Source organism: Amphiprion ocellaris, chromosome 22 (assembly GCF_022539595.1).
Source record: "Amphiprion ocellaris isolate individual 3 ecotype Okinawa chromosome 22, ASM2253959v1, whole genome shotgun sequence".
NCBI classification, from domain to species: domain Eukaryota; kingdom Metazoa; phylum Chordata; class Actinopteri; family Pomacentridae; genus Amphiprion; species Amphiprion ocellaris.
In genome coordinates, this window is record NC_072787.1 from 17822497 (window position 1) to 17846481 (window position 23985).

Genomic DNA, 23985 nt, shown 5'->3' on the forward strand with positions numbered 1-23985 from the left:
AAACTGTGCATAGCGCTGTACATCAATGTTAAGCAATAAATATACTCACAACTTAGAGGAGATGCTCAGAAAAATGTAGGGCCATAGCCAGCAGCTGGGGAACTTGGCTTAGCATAAAAGTGGGAAGCAGGAGAAACTGTTAGCCTGGTTCTCTCCTGAGGTACCGAATTACGCCTACCCATACCTGTAAAGCTTGTTAATCCCCGCGAAAACAACAATTCAGCAGAGCCAAGCTAGCCGTTTCCTCCCATTTTCAATGTTTACGCTGAGCCAAACTGACTGGCTGCTGACTCCTGCTACATATTTACAGTACAGACATGAGAGTGGGATCAGCCTTCTCATTTACCTCAAGGCAAGAAAAGCAGAAAAACTACTCCTCTAAACAACCACAATAAATGCAACTCCCTCTCTCAGAAATATAAACAGTTTAGCTCAGCTAGTAGCTCTGAATCAAGATGTGTTTATAAACCCGACATACTCTCGCTTTTTTTTGCCATAATACTGACAGAAAAAGGAAACACACTGTACTGGAAAGTGTGTAGGATCTGGCTATGAGCTGCTCTGAAACAGTCTCAGAGCTGAGCACTGAAGAACAAAGGGGTAAGGAGATAGAATCCTGGTGCCACGCCCTGGGGCTGTAGAGTCAGGGCCTTTATGGCAACCTTTGTTAAGCTGGTTGATACACTCTATACCCCAGAAGCCCCTTTTATCTTCCATGGCACAGTGAGAGAGAGAGAGAGAGAGCTACTGAAAAGGTTGGGTATCCAGAAGAGTACTCACTGAAGCAGTGTTATTGGAGAAAGAAAAAAAGACTGGGTTGGAGAATTTTGAAGAAACTGCACACAGATTGTTAATCTTGCATTAAAATTATGAATTCTGCAATTATCTGTGATGCATTTACATGAAAATATTTTTAATTTCTTTCTTCCAAATGTGCATCTGTGCAGGAGAAGGAGGAAAACATGCACCGATTTTCAACACCTGAACTAGACAGAATAAACAGGATAAAGCCGAACCCGTTTTCGTCTTAATCAACCATCCGAGAGGGCGGATTAGGATGTTTCCTTTCATAATTTCACACAGGATTGAGGAGAAAAATTGTCAAGCTTGAGTTTGATAGATCAATTTGCCAGCTGTTCCAGCAGGCTTTTCCCTCTCCCTTCCTATAATAAAATCCCTCCCAGTCTAACGGCATAATCTATGACACGCTTGATCTGCTATTCATTTGAAGTGTCGTAGCATCCTGCTTTATCGTCTGATGTGGCGCAGACCTCCTCATCACCAGCGCCAGCACTGTTGGTTGCTAGGAGCTATTTGCTATATGCCGAGTCATTTTCATGCTTATTATGGCCCCACATTAGCGAACATAAGACTTGTGATTTCAGCCTTCACATTAATGCACATGTTACTGTCAGTGGAAGCACTAGCAGCAATTCCCACAGCATCTTGCTATTATTCGCTATTAAACTTGTTTCCTCTTTTTTCCCATTAAAAACAAGATATGTAATGAGTTTTCTTGCACGGAAGTCATCTCAGGTCACATATCCAATGCTACTATTTTTTTTCTAGCAGATAAACACATATGTAACACTTCGAGCAAAGACTGAGATTTACACTCTGACACCTGCAGACACTCACTGCTGTAGGCTTTTATCCTCAGGCACCAGGATAGCTGAGAATTACACAGAGAGAAACATATTCATTTGGGGAAAATGCACATACACATCCTTCCCTGAGACAAGCCTTTTGTCTTGAGGCAGAGAGGAAAACTACTGTTGGATTACCAGACTGGTGTGGTAGTTTGGGCCCTTGGGGTTGCTCCTCGTAGGTTGCACCCTTCTCTCTTTGACCTCCTTTCCCCTCCCTTTGTGAAAGTGCGAGGCTGTGGCGATTTATCTGTGTTAACCACATGGCCTGCTGAAATTAGGATACAGCAAATATGACTGATGTCATTATCTATGGACTGCAGCAAAGTGCATGTCTCTGAATGTCATTTTTCGACTGCAACGGCGTGTTTGTAAAGAGGTCAGGAGCGAGGATCGTCTTTTAAGAAAGCTATGAAATGAGTGGGGAAGAAAAAGGAACCTGTTCTGGTATTTTAAAAAAAAAAGCTGAATTCGTCCTTTGACAGTCTTCTCATCCAATAAGACATGCTGCATTTGTTCAAGACTTCTGCATACTCCAACACAAGTCTAAGCACTCAGAAATGAAACCAAGTAGACAAATGTAAACTTTTCAACCTTTGATATACTTTCATGCTTGACTTATTTGGTAAAAAGTAGTGAAACAACTCCAGTGGAGTGCAGCTGTGACATTTATATTTAAGCATTCACTTATCGCTGCCATTATAGAAATGGCTTCTCATTCTATTCAAGTGAGACCAATTTAAAGTTTGAATATGGAGTTTGGAAACTGTAAGATCTATAAAGATGACTTATACATGCATATGTAAGACTAACATTTCAAAACTCATTTTGAAACTGCTCCAGAAGTGAAATAGCAGCTTTATCTTTTAAATAGTATGATGAAATGGTTAGCACAGAGAGTAAGTAGCTTCCCCTTCACTATATTTTCAGTCACTTTAGATAAAACAACAATAGAGTAAGAACAGCACAGCCATGCTAGTGACTGTGTGAGGTTGTCAAAAACACAGTCAGGCTGTTAGCATGTTCAACACACAGTACTGCTACGTAGGAATCATTAAAGCTCGATTCACCCTAATGGGCACATCCATGAACATGTGCATTCATGACAATCCATCACATAAATGTCGAGATATTTCACTCAAACCCATAAATGGGGATCTGAGAGCTGAATGAAAGGTCAGGGAATCATTAGTCATTCGAGTACACACTGGTGAGCCATAACATTAAAACCAAATGTCCAATATCATGTAGGTTCACCGAAGGCCACCAGAACAGCTGTGACCTGTCGAGGCCTGGACTCCACAAGACCTTTAAAGGTATCCTGTGGTATCAGGTATCAAGGTGTTAGCAGCAGATCCTTTGAAGGTCCCATATTGTGCCGCTTTCCTGCAAATTAATAAGGGACTCACACGTCCCCAGAATGTGTCTTTCAAATTTTCAACTAAAAAAAAAGAACATGACTGTATAAATTCTGGTTTTAGTCCTGTTCTAAGCATGCTGTTTCATTATCTGCAGCTTTAAATGCAGCGAAGTTGCTCCTGGGCATTCCCCCTTCAGGAAGAAGACTCTCTCTGCATCTGTGATTGACAGCTCGGAGCAAATCAGTCAACACAGACGTGAATGAGTATGTGAAACATCTAAATTTCTCTCATCATCTCATCATTTTACTTGGAAATTTCACCAAGTTTATAGCAGAGCTGCTGTTGCGGTTATAAATTACATATTTTAACAGAGAGAGCAGCAGCTTGGAAATGGCAATGAAGTGACTGCCGGTTAACACATAGTCTTAATAGGCTGCGTTTCAGTCACTATGTCGTACTTGTTCTGTTATCTGACAACAGAATCTTAAAAATACATAAATGAAAACAGCTCTATTGGGAATTCAGCTGTGTTTAAAAGGCAGCATATGATAGCACAGAGAGCAACAGAGAAGCATACAGATGAAAACATTGGCCAGGCTAAGATCGCACTGAAACAAAACAGGAGACAAAGAAACACAGCAAGTCACACAGTTCTTGTTAACGGGTTTCAAATGACTGTAAAAGTTTCCATCATCTCTGAATGTCTCTCAGCTTTGCAGTTTTCACAGAGATCTGAATGGTGTGCATACAATAAAAGCGAATGGTAACATTAGCCACATTAGCCGCAGATCACACAAACGCTGAGGAATTTTCTGTTGTTGTGGTGACAATGTCATGAAAAATAAAACTAATCCATTGGATCTTCAGTTCATCAGATGCTAGGAGTGCATCAAGACTCTAATGCTCATTTCACCTGTCAGTTGTTTTAATGTTGTGGCTAATCGATATATACATTGTAGGGAAACCACAAATTTCAGTTAAAATTTTGTACCAGTCCATCAAGTATGCTGATACATACTTCACAGGGTAACTGAAAACTTAGACCTTCCTCTGGTGCTAAAATAAAATTCAAGGAATCAGCAAAGTCATCATGACTTGCCCTCTGGAGACAATAAAATTTCATGCCAGTCTCCCAAAAGTGGTGGACCGGCCATTCTTAAGAGCCAAACCTCCTGCCTGCCTAAAGACTCACTGGTGTGCCGACTGTGTTTCCATGCCTTTTCACAAATATAGTTACTGGGTGTTTTTGACAAACATTCCCAGTAACTGGAGCATTGTTCTCCTCCATACGGCACATCAAATCAGCCATAGCAAGACGAGATAAATCCAGCAGTTGGTTTAAAGCTCTGAAACTGAACACTGGGTGACTAACAAAAACCAGTTCTCATACTGCACCACCAATTTTAGTTCCGCATTTTAGTGCCACATAATTACCAAAAAACAATGAATACAACACCCAGAGACATCAGTATCACACTTAATTACACACACAAAAAAGGATTTTAATTAAATTCGATTGAAATGAAATGCTATCTGATTGATATGCTTCCTGTTTCAGTTAAACAAATTTGCTGTAGGTCATGAAGCTTCCCTCAGTTTTGCAAGTCAATTTGCATTTAAAGAAAAGATTCAACCATGGTTTTGCTTTTTACTAAGTGCCAGAAGCTGATATTAAATACATCTGACTTAGCTGGAGACTTTGCTTTTTACAGTTAAGATGAAATAACTCTAACCTCTTGTTTATCTAATAGGAGAAAAAACTCAAATGAAGTTTGCACAGCAGAGTTTTGTCTGTTTTTTAGGTGTGGTTGATTTTCTAATGAATAACATGTTATGTTCGTGCACCCTCAGGCACACAGAGAAGCAAAACATGCGCCTATAGCTGTATGTTTTCTACCGCACGTATGCAATAAGTGGATGTTTGTTATAGCGTTGACCTATAGACGTCTGACTGGGTCATAGAGTCTTGCAAAACTCGTTTCCATGTTGTTGTCGAGCCTTGAGAGAGTGTGTCATCCGGGCATTGAACTTTTTTCCCGTTCACATTATCTCTAAATGATGTGCAGCGGCCTGTACAAGCCTCCTCCTGAGCCACACCTCCTATGAACGTAGTATGAAAGTTCAACTTTTTCACCAACATGAGAAAAAAAATGGTTGTGCCACTAACCTCATTACCTAAAGGCTGCCTATATAAGAGAGAGGAAAAACTGCTTGCAGCTTCTCTCCAAGAAGGACTGAGGTTGGCTTCTGCCTGGTAAACACATATTTTCTCAGCAAGCTGCAGATATTTAGTGTCTTCTGCAGCTTTTAGTGCACTTTTAATCACTCTGTCTTCATATTTGCATATGTATGCCGCATTTGGAGCATGCACTTTTGAATCCGGCTCTCCAAATGCCCTTTATAGCATGAGTTGCATATGTTTTCGTGCCATTTTGAGTGTCTCTCTCCCTTGTTTCCACTTTCATTTCAGCTCTCCAGCCTCCTGCTCTGTGCGTCTGTCCCGGACGAAGGGGGCGGTGGGGTGGCGTCACGTCATATCAGCCGCCGCGCTCCGATTGGCTGCCGATTCTCACCCGACACAGCTGTGATTGTTTTCTGCAGAGGAAGCTGTTGTCCCTGCTATGAGCTCTGTGCGCTGGAATGGAGTAGTACTGTGTGTGTGGTGTTGTGTTTTTTCCCCCCTTCCTCTGCGTGTTTGATGATGTGAACAAACAACGCGATTTGAAAGCCCTCGTTTGTGAAGAGCAGCGAAACAAAGCAGAGGGATCCTGGTTTGAATCGTTTTCTTCCTGGAGAGGAGAGACACCTAAGACGCGTGGAGATCAAGGTAAAGAGCGACAATCGGCTTTCAACTTTCATCCCGCAACAGTGTATCTATATACATGTGTCTTTTTGGTTCAAAATGTAACTATGATTCTCTTCTCTAGCTGCAAAAAGTGCCAAATGTCCAGGCTGGAGGACCACTGCTGGAGCTGCTCCTGTTCACCCAAGGCTGAAACTAAGCACTCATCATCTGGGGCGAACTGGTTGGCATCCAAAGCTGAAGAAATGATGTCCATCATCACCTCGGTGCTCAGCAATGCCTACCTGTCCCTGCACGACGTCCGCACCGCCAACCTCATCCGCCGGGGTCTGGTCCTCTTCACGGTCGGGGCTTTCCTCGCCCTGGTGCTCAACTTGCTGCAGATACAAAGAAATGTCACACTGTTTCCCGAGGAGGTGATGACAACTTTGTTTTCCTCCGCCTGGTGGATCCCGCCTTGCTGCGGCACAGGAGCTGGTGAGTGCTGCTTGGAAACGTTAAATTAACATGTTCCGAATAGTTTCTGGAGGTTATCAGGAGTTTGCTGCTAATTTGGGGGGACAAAGGAATGCAGAGCGGGGAGCGGTTACGGTGTGGCAGCCTTCCCTTATAAAGATAAATAGAGACAGGATGAAATAATGTGATTAAATGTAAGTTATCATTCATTTATAGGCGCTAGAAGTCAGAAAATGGAGTGTATCAGCTGCATTGGGATCACACGCCAAACTAGGTGGCCAAATAGTGCGATTTTAACATCTGTACAACAGAATAACAACACAGTTTTGTAATCGCCTCTATCATCGACTACTGTATGATCAGGTGGTCATGAGTCGTCATTCGGCACTGTTTTTGCGCTCTATTATATAAGCGTTGCTCTGTGAGGCTGTAATAGTCTTGATGGTTTTGTCTGGCAGGCAGCTATTAAAAAAACAGACTGTGCTACAGATGGTGCAGAGTCCTGCGCTCTGATTGGTCGCAACAGCCGGATACGAGGCGAGATGCGCGTTAATTGGTGTGTGTCATAACGGGTGAGCTGAGGGGGCGGGCGCTTTAGGGCCAGGATCCCGGAAGTGAGAGACAAAAAAAGGGGGAAGAAAAAAGAGCCGCTTCCTCACATGGCTCCTCCTCCCATGTGCTGCAGGGCAGAAAACAAACGGAAAACAAAATGTAACGTCATGTTGTCGTGTTTAGATGACTTTACTTGGTGTTTTTATTAAAGTCTCTGTTGTGTAGCAACTTGTTTAAAGTTTTAACTGTGTTTACTTGGTACATTTAATACTCAGGACTTAGTTTAGAACAATTTTACTGTGGTGTTTTTAGTCCCTACCACCAATAATGGCTGCTTTTCAATTTAAGAGGCAACTTTTTAGTCTTTAAATGTCAGAAATCTTATAAAATGCTATTTTTTCCTCTCCCAAAGCTGAAGATAATGTCTTTAAATGTTTTGTTTTGTTTGACAAACAGTCCAAAATAGCAGGATTCGCAGTTTATAGAGAGAAATGTAGCATGTTTTCAGATATTAAGAGCTTGAAACAACAAATGTTAGGTATTTTTTTCCTTGACATCAGATTCAATTTGTGTAAATTAACCAACCAAACCAATGAGATTTAATCTCAGTACAATATAAAGCTACACTAATGTTTAACAATGAGAAAACAGAAAACTACAGTTATTTTCTTGAATTGGTGTTTGGAATTCAAAATAGATTGCAAACTATTATAATTTCACTAAAGATCAAGGTGGTGTTGTTAAGTTAATGTATTTTAATCTGTCTGAGATTCAAATATATTTGTTTTACTGACACCAATGATTAAGAAAAAAGGCAAATCCTCAGAAATAAGAACTGGGAATTACACAATATGTGGTACTTTTTCTTGTGAAGTGATGTAAACAAAAAACTGAAAAGTTTCTAACTAGTTTTCTGTTTAGTTTCTCATCAGCTCCTTGACTAATTGTTTCTTTTCCCTATTACTTTAGAAACATATAGATTTATTACATATTTGTGCTTCTAGGTTCCTTTTTTGTGTGTTTTCTGAACTTTACAGACAGTATGTAGAATAACTTGTCTAAAAAGTGCACACGGTCAAACAAATGAAAAGTTCAAGAAGCAAAATTAATAAATGAATCTGTATTCCTTTTGTAAGTGTTTTTTTCAGCATATGCGCAGTAGGAGTGAGTCACTAATGATGGAAACACATGCTCAGCAAATAATCCCTCACGGCTGCTCTCTTTTGCGTTTCGCAGAATATCTGCTTATCTTGTATAATTCGGGTCTGTTTGTTCCTTTTTCGCAGCTGTCGTGGGTCTGCTGTATCCCTGCCTCGACAGCCATTTGGGAGAGCCACACAAGTTCAAGAGGGAGTGGGCCAGCGTCATGAGGTGCATCGCCGTGTTTGTCGGCATCAACCACGCCAGTGTTGTATCCTTTCACAATGGACTCAGTTCATTTCAGTGTTGTCCTTTTTTGTCGTAGTTAACGGGAGAAAAATACACCAACAATTTGCCTCTAGTTTGGATCGCATCTCAAGCAACACAATGACCTGTTGTACACTTTGACATTAAGTAGTGATGAAACTCGGTGGCTGTACAAATATTTGCGTATTAACTAACCTAATGCTGGCATCACGCTGTTTGACTTTGTCCTTAACTTCCCGTGACACAGAAACTAGATTTCGACAACAACGTGCAGCTCTCTCTAACGCTGGCTGCCCTGTCCTTGGGCCTCTGGTGGACCTTCGACCGGTCCAGGAGCGGCTTCGGCCTGGGCATCACCACCGCCTTCCTAGCTACTCTGATCACACAGCTGCTGGTCTACAATGGAGTTTACCAGTAAGTTAGCAAGAGCACAGTGTTCAGGAAAGTCCTGCAGTGAAGTTTTCACTTTTGATGAAACAAAACTTTGAAAATGATTCATCGCAAGTGCTTTGTCATCCAGATTTTTTTTTTTGCTTTCTTCTGACACCCACATCGTTTGGTCTAAGTGTGAGAGTAAACCCAGGTGTGGCGTGAATACAGCAGATAAAGCACCTGGAAATTTCTGTCTGCTTCCCAAAAAAAGCACTGAGGTGTATTAACAGCCCCCCAGCTGAGATGTGCAACTGCTGCCCAGAATAAGTGGCTCAAAAGACAACTGCAGGTCATGCTGAGTTTACAAAGTAGAAACAGAGGGTCAGACTGTTCTGTTGCCAGTATGTTAGCTATAATTTTTCTCCACTCAGATCTCTGTCCAGCATTGTCTCTACATTTTTTTTTGTTTGTTTTTTCAACTTCTGTGCATCTTATTCAGAACTTTAACTGAAAATAATGTTGTTATTGGATTATTCTATTATATCGGGTTGGGAATTTTGTTTTCATTCTGCCTCCAGCATAAGAAGCAGAGCAGCTAAACCACAGCTGCAGAGACTTGTAGTCTATTTACTCTACATTATTAATCGTTATTTACCAAGATTCTTTGTTTTGCTTTCGTTCTCTTTTAGATACACGTCTCCAGACTTCTTGTACGTTCGCTCCTGGCTTCCGTGTATATTCTTCTCAGGCGGTGTGACTGTGGGCAACATAGGACGGCAACTTGCAATGGTAAAGTCTGCAACTATTTATGATCCTCTAATTTAGGAATCAGACAGATGCGTAGGCGTTTTTGTATTTTGCTGATACTGCATCAGGTCAAACTTTACTAGACTTTAAAGGAATATTGCCAGTCAGTAGTAGATCTGCACCAATAAAACTGCAGATAAATGTCCTCGTTACACAGTTTGCCCTACAAACCACTGATAAGTTTATTTTAAGCACAGTTTATATCTTGTACTCAGCAAATATAATGGATTAGATGTACTTAATGGGGAATAAAATGCATCAGTGCAAACAAAACTTCTAAACACATGGAGCATAATCCGTATTTTGTGGAGCCAAATAACTGGGTCCCAAAGTTTAGCATTTATCCGACTAAAGATTAGTTTTCTCCACTTCAAAAGTTCAGCCAATAGCGTCTTACTTTTTAACAAGCCTGGGAACTACTGGTTGACAGTTTAAAAGTTCTGAATACAGCTCTCTATGTAGTTTATTGAACATCATCTTAGACAACATGGATTCTGGGAGAAAATTGTAGAGATCAGTGGGATTAAATTAGGTTACTTCCATGAAAAACATTCATGGAGTATTCGATATTGAGTTAGTTAGTCTGAATATTAGTTCTGTACATAAAGAGCAGGACTGAAATCTCCATTTTCAGCTGTGAGGTAAACTATTGGCTTAAATGGCTACCGAATCATTTCGTTTAACTGCTGCAGGTTTCAGTGGAAACCAGTCACACGATGTTCTTGATCTCGATCCAAAGGCTTTTCTAACTTGCTAAGTTTAAAATTCAGGGGCAAACACTGAATCTGCGTGACACATTTAAAGTTGTAGTCTGTCATATTTGCATGAAACATCCTTCCACATTTATCAGCATCAGCCTCTGCGCTCTTGTCTTAACTGGAATAGAAAACGCTGACTTCAAAAGCGTCCCCCTGGACCACGCACGCTTTATTTGCAATTATTTAGCTGAACCACAGCCACAGATAACATTGTCAAATGGTTTAAATTCGTGCAAAGAGCATTGGACGCCCCCCTTCCTTCATAATTATCCCATCAAGTCAGCTTTGATGTCTTCATTAAGCTTCTGCCCAGAAGCCTCACCTCATTCTGTCTGTAAAGTAAGAGTCCCGTCACTCCCTCAGTTTGACTCAGTGAAAGCGTGAAAGCAGATTAAGAGCTGTTGTTTTTCACAGTCATGGCGAGACACAGAGCCAGTCAGGACTCGGCTGACCAGAGGGTCATTTGCTACTTGTTGTTTTTGTTTGTGATGAGGCCGGAGGAATGTTGGCACAAGTCTCAACTCGTGGTTTTGTTCTGTGTTTTTCTCTCTTTTGCTCCAGCGGGTCATTTATGAGAAGGATCAGGAGGGACATGAGTCTTTTTTTTTTCTTCAATTTTGTTTTTTGGTGGCTTTTTCTTCTTTCTATTTTGGGTTTAAGCCAGTTACAGTGAAACAATCTGTTTAGCAGAATTAACCATGAAGATTTTTTTTCTAGAAAGCCCCCTTTTCTCTGTCCTGGTTTTATTAGATCTGATTTAAAGCCAAATGGCTGATAATTTTACCATTTTCACCACAATACAGTCACGTGTGTTGATTTAGAATCCACGTGTGACCTTTTTTTCCAGAGTATTTTTAAACTATTTGGTGATGGGCAAACTCAGTAATGAGCAAGCTGTACTTTCCCCCATGATGGTACAAAATGTTCAGTAGCCAAAGGGGAAAAGAAGTCTAAAAAAAGGGGGGGAACTGAAAGATGCATTATGACACTTAAACTCAGCCTTTATATGAGCTCGACCAGCTGATGAGTTATGAACAGATTCATATTTACTCGATTTGAAAATCTTAGTTCACAGATTTTGGTTTCAGCTGCAGTTTTGACTTAGACTAATGTGTGGTTCATGTCTTAAAATGAGTCACACAAGGCTTGCCAATGAACTTAACACACACTACTGAATTTCAAAGTGTAACTAAATGGAAAAAATTAAACGCATCAGTCAATTGATTACTAACACAAGCCTTCCTTGTCTTCCTCCAGGGTGGCGTTGAGAAGCCCCACATGGACTGAACCACACCACAGCAGAGAGAGAGAGACAACTAGGGCGAAGGGCAGCCATAATAAAAATGGATTAGTTATGTGAAGAATGAGAGGAACAACAGGAGAAAAAGGACTCATTGTTTTGACTTCATCCTTTGTTCTCATAACAAAGTGCAGGTCAGAAAAGTCCCTCATCTAACGTGCCATGTCCTCTGCACCTCCTTGTGGCCAAACAGCCTCTCCTCTCTGTGTTCTTACTCCCATTAGCATTAAGGCTTCCTTCACACCAGACGGGAGGACAGTGTTCGCCTTTTTTTGTGTGTTTGAAGTGAGCAGTCGACGGATTTTTATTTTAAGGAGAGGACGCGTGTGCTTTAGTATTTTGGTCATAACATAAAAGACATGATGGGGGTGCTATAATGTCTGTTTTTTTATTAATTAGTCTGAATATATTATGATCTAAAAGGGAAATGTTGTTTGAGTGGGCAACGATATGTCTTCACTCTCACAGAAATGTATTCAGTGGCCTCAGTAGCATCACTGAGATGTATGTTCCCAATCAAACCAAACTGAGTATTTATTTTGTAAGTTTTCAGTGGCCCCAAACCAAAAGTATGTGTGATATCAAATGACGCTTCACATTTTGAAAGGAAAAGAGTGATATTTTGGGGAAATGTTTGCGTTTTATTCGACAGTTACATGAGAATAATGGGGGGCTTCTACATTTAACGCACAGAAACACGAGTGGTATTGAGTTTCTCATCAAATAATTTCCCAAAATGTTTTTTTTTTTTAACAGATGACAGTCGAATGAGTGAAGAGAAAATATGTCAGAAGTGCCAATTAGTTTACTACCGACTCCTATTCACTGGTGTGTATGAGGATTTGTGAGACATTCTTTAAGAGTTGGAATATTTGGAGCACAAAATGCAACCTACTTAGGTTTTTCAATGGAGATATTTACCAGTTAATGGTGTTATATTCACAATCACAGCTATCTGTCAGTACAAGATCACTTTTTAAATTTAGTTTTTGAGAAATTACCCTTTCAATATGTTTTTGTCGGCCCCTAATAAGCCCCGGACAAACAGAGAGGATTTTTTAAAGAAGGAAAGAATGTGAACATGAAAGCATTAGTCTGGACTGAAAAAAAATGTCAGAAATGTGAACATGTGCAGAGTGAAACAAACCACCAGCGTGGACCATGTTGTGAAAGAATGTACTAGAAGTATCCCACAACTTTGCCGTGATGGTAGTAAAACGCTTTCTAGTGAACTTTCTAGTGAATTTTTCACTTTCGTCTTGTAGAGTGAACCTATGCTTCCCATCGAGACAAACGCTTTACTGCGTGATGCGACACTTTTTCCCCCTTCGAATTGTATCTTCAAACTGACAGTTTGGGAACATACAGCGATTAAATGAGAGGGCAGGACATTATTACTTAAGATTTGCAATCTGTGATTGCCTGTGTATTATAGAATGTAGTGCTTTTGTCACTATAACAGTTTAGTTTTATCATTTGTATAAACATAATGACATTACTGCTTGTATGTATAATGGCTTGCCTATGTAATCAGACAGGTATTATTACCATACTAGACCTAGTTAGTGTTTGGGGGTCTAAAGGATTAAGTGCAATCAGACTATTCATGAGCCGATTATCCTTCCTTATTTATTATTTCTGACAAAGGCTAAAAAACATTAAAACTTGTAAGTATATGCAGTGTGGATCATTCAGAAAAAGCAATAACATCTTTTGGTTTTTTGTGACTTTTGTCAGAGATTTACATGCCTTTAGAGTCAATACCAATGACTCTCACCAGAGAGACAGCGTTAAAAAAATATACATATATTGTGTCAAACTGTTGTAAAAAATCTCATTTAGTAGCATTATTGAAGGATACCTGATTTATTTTTTTAAATACTTTGTGTGGCACATCACTTCAGGTTGGGTCTGCTGACATTCAGGTGTGCTAAACTGAAGAGGAAGCTTTATTTTTTGAGGTGGTGAAGCACCTTTTTTTGTTTCGATGTTTTAGAGTTTCTGCGTATGTCTCATTTCAGCTGTGTATCGTTTTTGCTACCTTGGATTTAAGTGAAAAATAAAAACACCTGACGAGGATGTATGTGTATTGTCATTACTCACATATGGGGTTGGATTTAAGTTGGAGATGTGAGATAAAAATAAGGATTGACTCTGTTTCCGGTGATAAATAATAAACAAACATAATTAATTTGACTACCAGACACTTGCCTAATTACATAAATCAACAGCATCAGTGAAACAATAGCCCTCAGATTTTATTTGGGTGTCAAATGCAGCCGCGGCTCAATTGCAATGGAGCTTTCTGGGGTGCTGATGATGGCATTTGTTGTGTCTGCTGTCACAGTCAAGTTGAATAGATGAGGGCACTCTTTTGTCCCTGCTCTCTGTCAGTCTCCGAAGCCATTATAATGCATTTGGCTGCATCTTCCCTCTCTTTCCTGTTCTCTGCAAGACCCTCCCCGACCCACCAAAAAAAAAAAGAAAAACCCTGAAACTACCCCCCACCCCTGTGTGTCACTGGGATCATGAGGAACTGCCCCCTCCCCTCCTTCCTCTGTCTACCCCCTCTCTGAACACGCCTTTCTGGAGGGCAGACTTCTATTTATACCTAGCGGGGGACTGACAGTTAACCTTTTGCACTGGGGAACATTTCTGGGAGTGGGGCCAATATCTGAGAGCTATTCTGAATCAAACCCTCATTCTGGGAGGCTCTGCATACATCTATGTATCTGTTGTGTTTCTATCTATCTATCTATCCATCCATCTATCCATCCATCTCTTCCTCCATGTCTCTGAAGGGGCAGTGATCCAGCGCCACACGCCACCTCTCCTCTCTTCCCTCCTCTTTCACTCTCTTACTCTTCTCAGGCTGAATAATTGGCCAGGCTTCAACCTCCTTTCATTTCCAGCCACAGCAAACTGAAAGACTCCATTAGAGCACCTCCTTATTGCCAAAAGCGCCCCCTCTCCCTCTCTTTTCTCCCCCTCCTCCTGCTCTCTCAGTCCTTCCTTCAAGGCCAGAAGACAAGCCGGGTCCCATCTGATCTATTGATTTGCGCCATCTATAGGTTTGAAGCCGGTTTTTCATCTCTTCGCAGCACCTTTGTGACTTCGAAAATTCCTTGTTATTTGGCCTGTAATTTGATGCAGCGAGTCGACTGCCAGTAAACATGAAGGCGATGAAAGTTTAACAGCTCCTCACTCAAATGTGGCCTTTTTAAGTTATTTACTTGACTCATCGCTGCACTTTAACGTCTCCAAAATCTCATATTTCATGTAAGGAAGGAGAAATAGCTTAGTGGAGCGGTCATCACACCATAGTATAGAACAGGGGTCACCAACCTTTTTGGACCTGAGAGCAACTTCAAGGGTACTGAGTAGTATGAAGGACACCTTGTTTGATACAAACTTCCTCAATAGCAAACTTGTGCCATCATCTTTAAACAATAATAACAATAATAATGAAAATAATATGTAAAAAGACTGTCTGATCACATTTATGTTAATTATTCCTTGCAATAATTATTAACAACGATTTCCTCAACAATGAGGGCAGGAAACACACACACACACACACACACACACACACACACACACCACACACACACACACATATATATGGAAATCTGTTTCAGTATTTAAAAGCCAGAGGTATCCCATCTCTGAAACTTTGGTAAATATCTTTCTTGGCAGTTTTTTATGAATCAGCATATTTGCAGCATTTTGTTCAAAATCACACCAGTTACATTTCTGTGCAAATTATCACTTCTAACATTTTTAGGAAATCATTAACTGTCATCAAATCATGCTTCATTTGTACAAACTACTACCTTTTTAACATTTTTGAACAATTCATGAACTCTGTCCCATGTTTGTACAAATTATCAGTTATGTCAGAAAAAAAAATCAACTCTTTCACATTTTGAAATGAATCCTATCACATTAGTACTAATCACCAGCATTTTTCACCAACATTGCAACATTTTTAACAGATCATAACAACAAATCATTACATGTTTTCAACAAATTATTTTTCACATTTTTATGTAATGGTACAGTGTTTTGAATGACAACATGTTACCTCTTTCTTTGTCTGTAAATGTGTGTTAGTGGGAAGCCTGGCATTGCAGAGCTTATCATGTCTTACCTTTACCTTGCAGCTCACAGTTCAGATGGTTCAGTTTCCCAGTGATGTCCGTTAAAAATGCAAGGTCAAGAATCCACTCAGTGTCCTCCAGCAGCAAGGTGTCTTCCCCTTTGGATTGCATGAACTCCTTGATTTCGGCCAACAGTGACAAAAAACGCTGCAAAACTGGTCCCCTGCTGATCCATGGGGTTTCTGTGTAGTAACAGGTCACCATGTTCAGCTGACAGCTCCTCCAGCAGCACCTTCAATGTCCTGGTTGTTTGGCTTTGGAGCCATTTATGATCTTCACGACACGAGTCATCACATGATCAAATCCGGTCACTTTTGTACATACATATGTCCGGCTGGTGAATGATGCAGTGGTAATGTAGGAATGTTGGGAAGTCTGGATCACCTCTGCATCGTACAATGCTGATCCGTCATGGAGGAGCCCCGTCTGTCGTCACTGAAACAAGCTTTTCTAATGGTTCATTTTTCTCCATGAAGCAACTTTTAGCCACGTAGAGTACACGTCAAAGCTGCCTTTAAGTACCGGGCTTTTTCTGTCCGTAGTGCACATACAGTCTATATGCTACCAGGTGGCTAGTTAACATGGAAGCTTTGTGGCGGCTAAAGTAGCGTCTCTCCACATTGTGCCGCTTTGCCGTCGCAACAGTTGCCCCGCAAATAGGACACATACATTTATCTTTCACTGTCGTGAAAAAGAACTCTTCCTCCCAGTCATGGTGAAAATAGTGTTTTCTCTTTCACTTCTCTGTCATGTTTTGGGGGTAAAAACCACATCTAGCTTCCCCAAAGTGTCTGCGTCCGGACGCTGCAGCAGAATGACGTGGTGGTTGGACATGCGCAGTGAACTCTGACTCGGACACGGTCAAAGTTCATTTACACCGAAGACATTTTTTTTTTTTTTTTTTTTAAAATCTAATAAACATTGTAATTTAAAATCTGCATTAATGTAATTATTTTTGATTTAAAAAGAACAGCAACTATAATTTTTATAAGGAATTTCATGGTGACTAGTGTTATTTTTAGAACATGTGTAGCAGGCAACTCACATGGTCTCTGCGGGCAACCAGGCGCCCGCGGGCACTGTGTTGGTTACCCCTGGTATCGAAGGTAGTATAAGATCAAACTATTGATCCCAAGAGGGAAACTACACTATAAAAAGAAAATGTACACTATACAGACATAATTAAAAAATGAAAGGTAGAATTTGCCACAGATGATACACATTATCCTGCAAAACTAACAATGCAGTTTTCAGATAATCCGGCACAAGGTTCTGCAGTATATGTAGCATGTTTGGAATTAATATTTATATATAAATGAGCAATAATTTATATATTAATATGTATGCTCAATAAATCTAATCAACTGTAGTTAAAAATAGTGTAAACATAGAATACATTAGACAAATTTGTGCATGCAAGCAGTATTATATGTAAACATGCTTGTGGTTTAACAGATAATGAGATAACAATAGAATAGTACAGGAACAATATGACATACAGTGGCAATATTACTGCACTGTAGGATCTTGATATATCAGTTTATCACTATTTAAAGTTAAGGAGCTACAGATGCCTTTAATATGAGGCAAAACATCTTCAAGAATCCAAACTAAGCCTAGTTGCCTCAGCACTTAAAGATGTGTTTGGCCTTGAGAAATTTCAGTGATTTTGCAACATCTCCAGACCGAACTTTTGCATGGGAAAGAAGGGTTCTGTTCACATTTGTATTGAGAAAACAGTTTAGGGCGCAAAACCTGACTACGTTACTTCCTCGGACTTTCGTACACTAATTGCTCTTCAACTTACTGCCCCTCAGCGGTTCCCAGGGGTGGAAGTAACCTTGAGTATTTCTATTTAATGCTACTTTATCCTTCTGCTTCTCCACTACATTTCAGACTAAATGTTGTACTTTTTACTGCGCTACATTTTCAGTATGTCACAACTGGATTTACTTTTTTTTTTTTTTTTTTTTAGATTACAGTGTACAATGGCATTAAAAAGCATGTAGTAGTTTTGTAAAATGCTTTGCAAAGATTAAAGTAGCAGTTTTTGGCTTCTGGCCTTTTAAATAATTCATGTTTTCCATCGTTTTCACACATTTTATATGAATAGAAGTTGGTAGCAGATCAATCATGGAACAATTTTTTTTGTCTAAACTCCTCAGGTGATTTCATTTCAAGTGTTCAAGGCTCAAAGATGTAAAAATAGCCATAAATTAACACATAGTTTTGTATCAGTATTTAATGTTTTCTATATTTGCCTGCCTGTAGTCACCTTACGAACACTTAAATTTATCTTGTGGCTCTTTAGAGGAGCCTCAAACCAAAACATATGAGCCACATAACTGGACTAAACTACCAAACTTTACATAAAGCAGTTCATAAAGCCCTAAACCATCTTGAGGAACAGACCAATGCTTCTTACAAACTAATGCAGTGCTGTCACAAAAACAGCACTTGCTTGATTCATGCTCCTTCTCTGGTCCTAAACTGATGTTTGGTGGATGAAGTTCGGTCCTAACAACTTGTTCTGAAACTGAATACATGTGTGACAGTGAAAAATGTTGAATGAAAGAGGAAAGAGAAGATATAAAAATACTAAACCGTGCAGCAGAGCGCAAGAATACAATGCTGTCTAGTCCGTAGTGATGGCTTTTGTTACCACCAGATGACAGTATTTATCCTCTCAGCTTGTCTGGACATGACATCTATGGACCCCTAGTGGAGGGACAAGGAACAGAAATGTCTTGCAGGGCCAGATCTGACAATGTAAAAGGTTTAACCTAGTCACCTGTTCACTTTTATCAAAACACAGATAACATAAATCTTCTTGGTCTTGAAACAAAGCAGAGCAAATTTAACTCATTTGAAAAAACAAGATGTATATGTTTAAAAATGCATCCCCATGAGCAAAAATTGTTAATCATATCAGGGCTTTTTATAAAAACACATTTCCTTAAAGCCTCTTAAAACCACCAATGGACACATAATTTTGGCTTCAAAAATATAATTTATTAAACAGTGGAATGTTATTCCTGGAATATTTATCTCACAGTGCAGTGAGCGGGGGCAGAGTCACATGCATGATAGAAAAGGTCAATGAAATGGATTGACTGTGGAGAAAATCATTGCACACTCTTATTTCTCTGCCAAAAGGTCTTCAGTGGCATTAATGTCCTGCTCTCTGTGATATATAATGAAAGACTGAGTGTGTGTGCAAGTGTGTGTGTGTCTGTGTGTGTCGTTTAGGTCTACTGAGTCTTCATTACACCAGAGCGGGGTCCACTCCTGTCCTCTGCCCTCGCTCATTGCCTCTCCCACTGCTGGCCAGGAATAATGAATTACAGTGGATGCCATGGGGGGCTGAGTGAGTGGCTCTGAAGTGGACTCCATTTTAGCTCAAATTACCTCTCAGATTCCATTCAAATGGCAGTCTCAGGCTGCTCCCTGCCTTCTCTGCGTATTCATGTCTGAGGGTGAAATGATCCGTTCACACCTTTGCTCCATTTAAGTAGCTGTGATTCCTCCTTTTTTTTCCAGGTGGTCATTCCTCCAGGTGCTAAGGTTAAATCACACACACAGAAAATGAATAAAAAACACATGGAGTCGGCTGATAGAGAATCACCTTTAAAAAGTGTAAACAACAATCCATGTCATGTGGGATTTATCTGTTCAGTCAGCATGCTCAGCCTTGTGTGCCATTCCTCTTGATTCCTCCTCTTCGTCCGCAGGACAGTAATAAAAATGACAGCATAAATCTCAGGTGATGGCAAATTATGCATGCCATCCAAACAAATCCTCTCCCAGTGTAAATTAAACACACCCAGTGCATCTTACAGCCCAGATCAGACTCTGCAAATCGACCAGGGTAATAATAATAACAGCTGAATAAAAGGCTAATGGAATAAATCAAGGTGAGCATTTCCATTGCAAGGTGTATCTTGCAGAGGCAGACAAGAACTCTGCATATTGTGAACTGGTAAACAGGGCAGGTTATGCTTATTCCTTTAGTTTTCTTAAAAATAATAAAAGAATTAAATATGAGGGGCTGCTCTTTCTATCCGGATTCAAGGAGATTAACTGTGTTTGCAGGCCTGGGTATGAAATTTAGTATGAAAAACAATGATTCAGTTATTTTGCGTAGGCTATCATAAAAATCAAAACACAGATCAAATTACAACAGCCTTATTTGACACACATCAGAGGAGCGTGTTTTCCTACTTATATTGTCAAAGAAAAGGGAATTCATTTGCATAATCCAAATCATGCTTGCAGCCCTACTTAGGATGCAGTAAAGGTCCATGTTTGTCATGTTTTAATTAGTCTTCATTAGTAGGCGTAAGCATATTTCTAGGAAGCAACAGGCATGCAGGCTATTCACTTAGCTGCTGAGAAACGCACTAAGTTGGCAGCCTAAACCATCTGGGAAAGTTATTGCTCCTAAAATGTCCTCTGACGAGCCCGTGCCCAGATAAGTGACAAATTCACAGCATATCCGCTCCTGGGGGGTAAAAACAACTCAGGTGCACACGGGGGTGAAAGGGACTCTGGCGCACATGGCGCTTTCAGGGGAGTCCAGCACTATTTTGGCGAGTTTAACGGCAAAGGGCGCGATGCCACACAAGGAGAGGGGTCGAATAACCGCTTATGACTGACCTTCTTCCACTATAATTAAAGTTGCAAGCTGGGACCCTGAGACATAACAGAGATTGTTTCTCGCATTTAGATTCTGAAAAAGGAAAGAAAGCGAAGAAAAACCTAATGGCAGTGCTTTTTAAAAACGACTTCTATTCACTGTTTAACTCTATGCAGTGATATGATCACGTTTTGCTTGTTGGTTTAGAATTTGTAACCGGCCAGACGCACAGGAAATCCACTTTCTGCTACTTTCAACTTAAACTGAAGACGAGTAAGATTTGGAAAATTTAACTTAAATTCATAGGAAGACATGCACCTTGCAGAGATGTAGTGCAACTCAGTTCTTGCGGGATAATCTTTAAATGAAATCAAACTAAAAGATTTCTCAGTTTTCTGGTGATTTTTCACTTCACGCTGCAGAACCAGCAGGTCTACCTGCGTGCGTAAAACCTGCTCCGGCGCACCAAAATCTGAGTTTGTTCAGCAGCAAGTGCTTTCCACCTGTCTCCCTCTCCCACTTGTTCCTCCCTTCCTCGGTGCGTGACAGGTGTACGAGGAACGCACACAATCCAAAAACCGAAGAGCATCCTGGGTGACCCGCAGGAGCATCAGGGACCAAAAACTTCAGGGGCCACCGAGCTGAGCCGAGTCGGGGTCACTGCCCTGAACACCAGGTAGACTGCGGTGCTGTTTTGGTGCTTTTTACATTACACTGGCTTGATTCTTTGAGCTCTGCCCCCTCCTCTGGTCCCTCTAAAACTAACCCCCCACATGTTGCATGGTAGCTTATTTGTTCTGTGTGACTGAGAATGTAAACCCATTAACCTCACAGAAATAGCCACCACGTGGAGTTCATTCTTTGGGGTCACAAGTAAGACGTCCCGACATGTTAAAAGTCCTGCAGACCTTCTGCAGATCTCCAGAGGAACACTGAGGCCTGACACCAGTTGAGCGTCACAAAGATAACGTTGCGCTTTACAGCAGCACAGAGGGGGATTTAGGGGCTTTGTGAAAATTCTCTGGGTCTAATTAAAGCAACGAGGACTTTAAATGACTTTTACGCGTTTATTCTGACGTGAGAATAAAAGTGCAACACGTCAGTTATAGTACAAAAACAAAGAAAGAGGAGATTCGGGTCTGTTTATAAGGCTAAACATGACTTAGAGTCAACTTCTGTGCGTCCTCGTTTTGCGCATATTTTCCCCTCTTAAATCTTCTTTGTTAACTCTTTATGTTCATCACAAATAAAGTAAGAATTAGTAATAGTCTCACTGCCTTGCGGCATCTTTGATTTGTTTTTTTAAAAAGAAGGAATAAGATAGAGAATGATTTTAAAATGCACGTTGAGCAAGAATTTCCTCCTGTGCCAGGTTGGAATTACGCATGTGAGGGAAAGATTTTATTTCGGCATTGGAGTTTGGCTGCTATTATTTTTGGTACGGTTGTTAAAATTTTATTTATAGTCAGGGTTAGTTCGTTATTTTGGACAGGGATAAATTCTACGTCTTCTAAACATCGCGAAATGGAACAGGAGGACTCTTTACATTCACTATTTTTGGCACTCTCGTGTCCTGTAAAGCGACTTTAGGTCACAGTAAAGTTATTTTTTTCTTCTTTTTTTTTTTATTAATTAGAAGCACGGTTAAAAGAACACTAAGAGCTATGAGACTGTTTTACAAGACCAGAAATTAACACTTAAATCACATAACTTTTCGCAGTGTAAGTTATATTTTCTGTATTTTTTTAGAGGCACAAACCTCCTATGTCTTCACCTATAACTAAAGAAATTTTTCCATTTAGTCTTGCATCCTATTAGCAATTTTAAGTTGTTTTTCTCTTCCAAAATAATGCAAATCACAACGCTGCTTCACGTCTGTGAGAATGTTACTTTTTTACATTTTACAAAAATACTTTTTTAAAAAAGAATTCGTGGCTATAAGCTGGCCGTTTGCCTCATAGCATTCAAGAGTTTGCTGATGGGAACTCAGCTGCATTCAATTAGCCTCCATCTAATTTAGCTGAGGCCTTAATTGCGCTCAGGGTGGTGCAGTTGTTTGTGCTAAGCTCTGTTTGAGACTTCTGCGGAGAAATACGAGCCGCTCCTTAAGAACAATCCCAATTCAAATGAGACTTATCTACGCCAGACCGATCAGACGGATTAAGAGTTATTAAAACCTATAAAGGGCTGAAACCAGCAGCACTAAAGTCCGTTACGTTGCGACTCCAGAGGATTTCTCTGCAAACACATTCAAACCACGGAAAGAAAATTATATAGACATCATCTACATGTTGTGATGTATGATGAATAAATAGTGGAGGGAGGTGATTTTACACCGGAAACAAGGAAACTAATTTTGAGAAGCATCACCTTACAGCATGATTTAGTTGAAAATTACAAAGTCCGACTTATTGGAGATTTTAGAATAAAACTACCTGCGGTATTTCAAGCTATAATTGGTAGATTCTTGTATTTTACACTGAAAAGACGTGCATATCTTGATGCAAAATGCAAAAATGTTCAAAAATAAGTCAATTTGTGTTGAATCCAAATTGTGTTTTCCTTGAGATCTCCCCTGATTTGACGCACTGGCACACTTATTGTTTCTGGATAATTCCTGGGAAACAGTGGAGCATTTGGAAACAGGTGTAACTCCCTCCTCACAACCCTTTTTTTTCTCCTACACGATTTGTATTTCCAAACTGACTGACTTTTTGCATTCTCGACTACATACAATTAGGGTCGCTTCTAATCTGTTCTAATTCGGCTGCCATGCTCTTGGCTGACCCGGGATAGGAGGGGGTGAAGAAAAAAAAAAGCAGGGGGCAGTGGAGCTTCCAGTCCCACAAAAGAGCAACAACAACAAAAAAAATCATACAGGATCATCAAATAGGAGAGACGTGCTTTCAGGTTTTTGAAAAGGGGCACAGGAAGCTGGAGGATTTGGTCCGACCCCTGCAATGGTGACAGAGCTGATATCTTAGAGACCCCCATTCATGTGGAGGGAGGGAGGGAGGGAGGGAGGGAGGGAGACCGGGTGAGGGAGGGGAGGCAGGGAGGGAGGGAGGGAGGAGTGGTGGGGCTCGGGGTGCATCTGCAGAGGTCCCACCGCCCTCTGATCTGTGAGCTGGCACACATCACGGCGTCCATTCACAAATCCTCCTTCTGCGCGTCACCTTTTGTAGTACTCCATAGTACTGAGCGCTGGTGACGTATAAGACAATCCTACCAAGAAAAAAAAATACAGAGGAAAGAAAAAAAATAGGTTATAGGAACTCAAGGACAGGGCACATGCGCACAATGCATGCGATTGATTATAGTAGTAGTAGGAGGGGTGTGTATATGGGCTATGTGTGTGTGTGTGTGTGTGTGTGTGTGTGTGTGTGTGTGTGTGTGTGTGTGTGTGTGCGCGCGTGTGTGTGTGTGTGTGCGTGCGTGAGGGAGAGGGAGGGGGCGAGCCTATAAGTGAATATGAAATAGGCCCAGTTGCTCTACACATACTTACATATATACACACACATATATAATATGCTGCATGGATACAAAAATCAGACGGTGAAAATGTGCATTGAAAATCAGCCCGTGTTAACCCTTTAGTGCGCACCACGAGAAGCTCCACTGCTTCTTTTTCCAAGCAAAAACAAGCAAAGAGAAGAAAACGGAACCATTCACTTATTTAGTAGAACCTGACAGACATGACATGTACAATAATCAATATTCCGTGAAC

General features: G+C 40.6%; 1 protein-coding gene and 1 long non-coding RNA gene across 3 annotated transcripts in view; one reads left to right on the plus strand and one right to left on the minus strand.

The window, feature by feature from the left end:
- Nucleotides 1–5193: 5193 nt before the first annotated feature.
- On the plus strand, nt 5194–13541 carry insig1 (insulin induced gene 1). The gene is made up of 7 exons (XM_023281812.3): nt 5194–5261; nt 5478–5834; nt 5935–6287; nt 8105–8229; nt 8473–8639; nt 9287–9386; nt 11420–13541. Exons 3-7 carry the CDS (start codon nt 5951–5953, stop codon nt 11447–11449), a joined length of 759 nt encoding a protein of 252 aa, XP_023137580.1. The 5' UTR covers nt 5194–5261; nt 5478–5834; nt 5935–5950; the 3' UTR covers nt 11450–13541.
- The window catches only part of LOC129348008 (uncharacterized), a 42263-nt gene continuing 30853 nt past the window's right edge, over nt 12576–23985 (minus strand). The window contains exons 7-8 of one of the 2 annotated variants that reach the window (XR_008600415.1): nt 19031–23483; nt 12576–18340 (exon numbers count right to left, since the gene is read on the minus strand). This is a non-coding gene — a long non-coding RNA (uncharacterized LOC129348008). Of the gene's footprint in view, nt 23484–23985 lie in introns of both variants that reach the window. The other variant, XR_008600414.1, reaches the window with a different exon arrangement.

Excerpts from the sequence above, each read along its gene's own strand:
- insig1 (XM_023281812.3), top strand. The coding sequence starts at position 5,951 with ATGTCCAGGCTGGAGGACCACTGCTGGAGCTGCTCCTGTTCACCCAAG. Across the intron at positions 8,230-8,472 it reads GCATCAACCACGCCAGTGTT|AAACTAGATTTCGACAACAA; the intron begins GTATCCTTTCAC and ends CCCGTGACACAG. Across the intron at positions 9,387-11,419 it reads TAGGACGGCAACTTGCAATG|GGTGGCGTTGAGAAGCCCCA; the intron begins GTAAAGTCTGCA and ends GTCTTCCTCCAG.